Consider the following 6270-nt stretch of genomic DNA (forward strand, 5'->3'; position numbering starts at 1 on the left):
CCTGCGTGACAGACTAGATTGAAATTACATACAAAAATGTTTTATAGCACCTTTACCTAGATTAAATTTGAATCACCACGTGATGGTCAGATACCGGTCACCATACTACAACAACTTTTTGAAGAAGAATGCTCCTATTTAAATTTAATTATTATGTATCTTAAACATTTTTTCCTTCACATATTATCATTTCATCAAATAAAATAAAGAAATATTAATGTTTGACTAATGCATCACTTTTATTTGGTTTAAGGAATGCGACAAAAAAGCAGTCATACCTCGTGAATTTTATGCTAAATCAATTCAAGTGTCTTTAATGGACACCCCCACCAGAGGGAATTCTTTGCATTTGTTTACTTATTTTTAATCGCCTAGACTGCTTGTATCAATAATTGATGTGTAGTAGAAAATCAGTTGCATATCGTACATTATTATCGTTTGACAAGACTCCTATTTTTTAAGAAGATTTTCATGAAAAAGTTACTTTAAATTAGTTCCCGTTTGTCACATATTATTTTGGAAATCAAAGAGTTTTGAATAGTATTTTTTGGAGGACGTGTAGTTAAAAAATAAAGAAACTTTATTAATTGTATTTATAATATTTTATTTTGTGAATGTGTGATGAAGAATGATACTGTAGCAAATAATCTAAATTTAAAATGTTAAAGAATGACAAACAGGCACTTAATTCCCTTTAAAAACTCTTATAATTAAATAAATTATTTTCAGTATTCAAACATTTTCAAAATTTGTTTTTGACTTTTTTAAAAATCTACCAAACGAGCCCTCTCAAAATCTCAACTATTCCACAGTCACAAATCCTATGCTAAATTATGCTGTCACCCCCATTAAGTCTCCGTAAATCGGACTCCTTTGTCATCAAGAGAAAAACAAAGAATTCTCAGTCTTTCTTTTGTCAAAGATTCATATTTTGATCCCACATCGTGGTGTTTGCTTTAGACTTTAGGTTACTTAAAGGGTGACTACACTTAATATTTATATATTATGAAAAGAAAAGGCCTCTCTAACTTTGCTTTGATATATGGCAAGCTGTTTTAATTACAATATCTCATAATAAATTAAATGAGATAACAATTGAATAATTCATTTCTAACTTATGGAAACTAACGTTGGAATAGATTTCCTATGTTGGAGAATCGTTACATCGACTCTCAAATATTGAACTCAAATTTCATAGTCAATAACGAGCTCTGATTTAATCAACTCATTCAAAACGGGTAATATTTCACCTATTCTTAAATTTAGTCCAACCTAGACTTGTACATCTAGAATAACAACTCGTGCTATGTCTAACTTTTGAAGCTTGTGGTTTGATGGATCCAACGTGATCTGTGGTAGATCTATACTCAGTCAAAAAGCTTATGGCTTCAAAATTAAAAATTTTGCCCATTGCAGGGGATCGAACCCTCGTCACCTGTGTGACATACTAGATTGAAATTGCATACAAAGAAGTTTTATAACTCCTTTACCTAGATTAAATTCGATTCACCAAGTGATGATCGGATACTCACCACCATACTACAACAACCTTTTGAAGAAGAATGCTCTATTTAAATTTAATTATTATGTATTTTAAACTTGATCACTCGTTTGCATTCTTATATTATCATTTCATCAAATAAAATAAAGAAATATTAATGTTTGACTAATGCATCACTTATTTGGTTTAAGGAATGCAACAAAAGAGCAGTCATACCTCGTAAATTTTATGCTAAATCAATTCAAGTACCTTTAATGGACATCCCCACCAAAGGGAATTCTTTGCATTTGTTTACATATTTTTAATCGCCTAGATTGCTTGTATCAATAATTGATGTGTAGTAGAAAAAAAGTTGCAAACCATACCCTGAATCGTTTGACAAGACTTCTTCTTCTTGTAGAAATCTTCTTGAGAAAATTGTATTAAGTCAACTTCCTCTAAAAGTTATCTTCGAAAAACTATTCAAACATATTAACATTTTCTTAATTTTAAAAGCAATTTTTAACTTTTTCGAAAAACCTACTGACTAGATGCTTTGATAAATATAAGTTACTTAAAAAGACAATTTGACCAACTTTTAGCCAGACAACCTATTACACTGTCACAAATCCTATGCTTAATTATGGCAATGTCGTCACCCTATTAAGTCTCCATAAATAGGACTTCCTTCGTCATCGAGAGAAGAAAAAAAACGATTTTGAGTCTTTCTTTTGTCAAAGATTCGTATTTTATTCCCACATCGTGGTGTTTGCTTTAGACTTTAGGTTATTGATGTTTGCTTCAGACTTTAGGTTATTAACAAAACTTCTTCTTCTTGTATAAATCTTCTTGAGAAAATTGTATTAAGTCAACTTCCTCTAAAAGTTATTTTCGAGAAACTATTCAAACATATTAACATTTTCTTAATCTTAAAAGCAATTTTTAACTATTTCGAAAAACCTACTGACTAGATGCTTTGATAAATAGAAGTTACTTAAAAAGACAATTTGACCAACTTTTTAGCCAGACAACCTATTACACTGTCACAAATCCTATGCTTAATTATGGCAATGTCGTCACCCTATTAAGTCTCCATAAATGGGACTTCCTTTGTCATCGAGAGAAAAAAACGATTCTAAGTCTTTCTTTTGTCAAAGATTCGTATTTTATTCCCACATGGTGATGTTAGCTTTAGACTTTAGGTTATTGATGTAGATCGAATCTACAAACACACAATACTAGCAACTCGAACGGATTGAACTCAAGAAACAAACGTTTTCTTATTTCATGAACAACTAGAAACCCTAGGAGACGTTTCAGAGTCTTAAATACGAAAAGAATAGATAACATACTGGGTCAGTAGTCCCTTAATGGGCTGGGCTACAAAGCGAGAATAATAAATACTGAAAACAATAAACTAAGAAACTTTAAATGCCGTCTCGACCCAATAAGCGAATCCAAACGACCAAAATTCATCATACATCACAGCGTTGTGAATTTATCCAGAATCGTTGCGAGCTTTCTGGAATGTGGTTATGAGCTTAAAATGGACACCGTATGCAAAAGTTATGCCAATTTAACGCCGACTATCCAAGCGATCCATATATACAAGTGCATATTCCTCCACACGAACCTCATCAGTTACTTAAAGGGTGGCTACACTTAATATTTATATATTATGAAAAGAAAAGGCCTCTAGCTTAGCTTTGATATATGGCAAGCTATTATTATTACAATATCTCATAATAAATCTAGCCTTCGTCCGTTTCTCATTATTTGCCCATTAAAATGAAAAATATGACCGTTATTCATCACATCAAACCACCATATTTGACTTTCTATCTCTTGTGTGGGATCCGTGATGACTATATTTTTCATTATCATTTTTACATTAATGTGTACTAAATGGGGGTTAAATGAGATAACAATTAAGTGATTCATCTTTGATTTAAGGAAACTAAAGTTGGAATAGATTTACTGTGTTAAAGAATCATTACATCGACCTCTCAAATATTAAACTCAAATTTCATAGTCAATAACGAGTTCTAATTTAATAGCTGACTCATTCAAAACGCACTATTTCACCTATTCTTAAATTTAGTCCAACTAGGCTTGTACATCTAGAAAAACAACTTGTGCTACGTCTAGGGATGTCAACGAGTCGAAACTCGAGACTCTGGCTCGACTCGAGTAAAATTAAATTGAACTTTTTTTTGCCAGAGTCGAGTTGAGTCGAGCAAAAGTTTGACCAAAAAATCGAGGCTTGACCTGAGCTTTTGACTCAGGCCTTGTTGAGCCAACTCTTCTTTTTTTTTTTTTTTCTCTCTCAATATGATACATAATGCTGCCTTTTTTGAGGCAGCTACCTCTTCTTCTTCTAGTTCATTTTTCTCCACGAGTCGGCCCAACGAGCTACATAGGCTGGCTCCCCAAAATGGCTTGGCCCGAGCGTCGAGCCGAGCCGACTCGAACATTTTTCTGGTTGAGCCACAGGTGACCCTAGCCGACGAATCTAATTACCATTCCTAGCTACGTCTAACTTTCGAAGCTTGTGGTTTGCGGATCCAATGTGATCCATGGTAGATCTATACTTAGTCTAACCCATCGTACACCTCATATGCCATCTTGTGTCCCTATATTTGAATACTCATGGGTTTAATCATCATATTTTAAAAGTTCGTCAACTATGGTACGATCATCTTTGGACTAAACTTAGAATTTTAGCAAACATTTGGGACTGAAAAATTATAGGTCTCTGTTAAATTACTCAAAAAGTTTAGGTAATCTCTACGATATTTGGACCACACTAAAATTTTCTGAGTGAATAAAGCATTTGTAATTGGCTTTAGAAATCCAATAATATTGAATTATTGCTCTCTTGCCAACTAATATTGCTTGAGAGTTCTCGTGACGTTAATTTCTGTTTAAAATAACAAAAGAGTTCCACTTTTCTCTTAAAAGCCACTGATTACCTAGATTACAAATTTTATCAATTTTGATCAAAAAGTTTTGTTAAATAAATAATTAATTTTAATTTTATATTTCATATAATCCACAACTTAGATTACATATTTTATCAATTTTCATCAAAATTTACAATAATAATAATAATAATTTTTAACAAAAATAAACGGGACTTCAGTAATAACTAATAAGCCATTGGAACTTGTTATGGGCGTGGCACAATTTAATTTACGTATAAAATAGATTTAGCCAAACATGGATGTGCTTTGGAGTTCATATTTGGCCCAAGAAACTTCTATTCGCACTTCTTTCCAAATATACAAAAATTTAATTAAGGGAAAATTTCATAGATGAGAAATTAAGTATGGTATATTTCAAAATTAAGAAAATAAGTTTCAAAATTGAAATATCAGATTTTTATTTAAATTTATTTATGATTTAATTATTTTATTAATTTAATATATTTAGGTCACGGATCTATACAATTTGATCACGAATTAACAATTTAATTACAAATTTATTATTTTTGGTCACAAATCAAAAATTTTATGTCACAAATTATTTTACGATCACAATTCAAAAATCTTGAAGGTCAGAGTTTGTTCATCGATCACAAATCAAAAAATTAATTAGTTACGGATTAATTTCTAGTCACAACTTATCAATTTAACAGTCACAACTAATTTTTTGATCACAAATAAAAAATTTTATAGGTCACATATTATTTTTCAATCACGAATAAAATTCTTTATAGGTCACAAATAATTCATTAGTCACAAAATCAAAACTTTTATTGGTCACGACTCATATATTCATTTCAAATTATTATATTAATTGGTCACGATTAATTTTTAGTCACAACTTATCAATTTATTGGTCACAACTTTTTTTTTTGGTCACAAATAAAATTTTTCATAGGTCACATATTATTTTTGGGTCACGAATAATTTTTTTTATAGATCACAGATTATTCATTGGCCACGGAATCAACTTTTATTGGTCACAGATCATTTATTCATTGCAAATTATCAAATTAATTGGTCACGATTAATTTCATCGGTCACAAATCAAGTCACGATTTATTTGTATGTCATAAATTTTCAAATTAATTGATCACAAATTATTTCCAGTCACAAATTATCGAATATTTAGTTTACAATTAATTAGTTGGTCATGAATAACTAAATTTTACAGGTCACATATTATTCATTGGTCATATATTCAAAAATTTTATTGGTCACAATCCATTTACTTGTTCCAAATTATTGAATTAATTGGTCACGATTAATTTTTCGATCACAACTTAATCAATTGTAAGTCAGGAGTCACAATTCACAATTTTCAGGTCACATATCAAATATTGTGAGTCACAACCATTGCCGTCTACCGCAATGACCACCAGGTCCACCACCACCATAACCCCCACCAAAAAAAAAATCCCCAAATCTGCCACAGTAATACCACCACACACAACCTACACAACCATATCACCACCACGCTGCTAGCAACCCCAACCGCCAGATCAACCACCACAAAATCGCCACCACAACCACCATCACCACCACCATACAAACACAATGCAAAGCTGTTACCCACCCCAATCGCCAGCCCCACCACCACACAAACCACACAAAAACACCACAGACACTACGACAAAATCGCCACAACACAAACACTGCTCATTTCACCGTCGCGGCGGATCTGTGAAGAGTTGTCGAGGTAAGTGGGTGGATCTGCTTCGCAAATCGCCACAGAGATCGCACCACCATTTATTGGTCACTACATATGCGCCTGTCGCCGCGTGCCTTTCTCTGTTTATGCACCTG

At 32.2% G+C, this 6270-nt stretch overlaps 1 protein-coding gene across 1 annotated transcript in view; it reads right to left on the reverse strand.

Annotated features, from left to right (window-relative positions):
* The window catches only part of LOC111398026, a 17523-nt gene extending 11310 nt beyond the window's left edge, over window positions 1-6213 (reverse strand). Inside the window, exons 1-2 of the mRNA XM_023024986.1 lie at window positions 6133-6213; window positions 5923-6091 (exon numbers count right to left, since the gene is read on the reverse strand). Coding sequence (XP_022880754.1) covers window positions 5923-6091; window positions 6133-6213 — 250 coding nt within the window. The remainder of the gene's footprint in view (window positions 1-5922; window positions 6092-6132) is intronic.
* Between the last annotated feature and the right edge of the window lie 57 nt (window positions 6214-6270).

Source organism: Olea europaea, chromosome 7 (genome assembly GCF_002742605.1).
Source record: "Olea europaea var. sylvestris chromosome 7, O_europaea_v1, whole genome shotgun sequence".
Lineage (NCBI taxonomy): Eukaryota > Viridiplantae > Streptophyta > Magnoliopsida > Lamiales > Oleaceae > Olea > Olea europaea.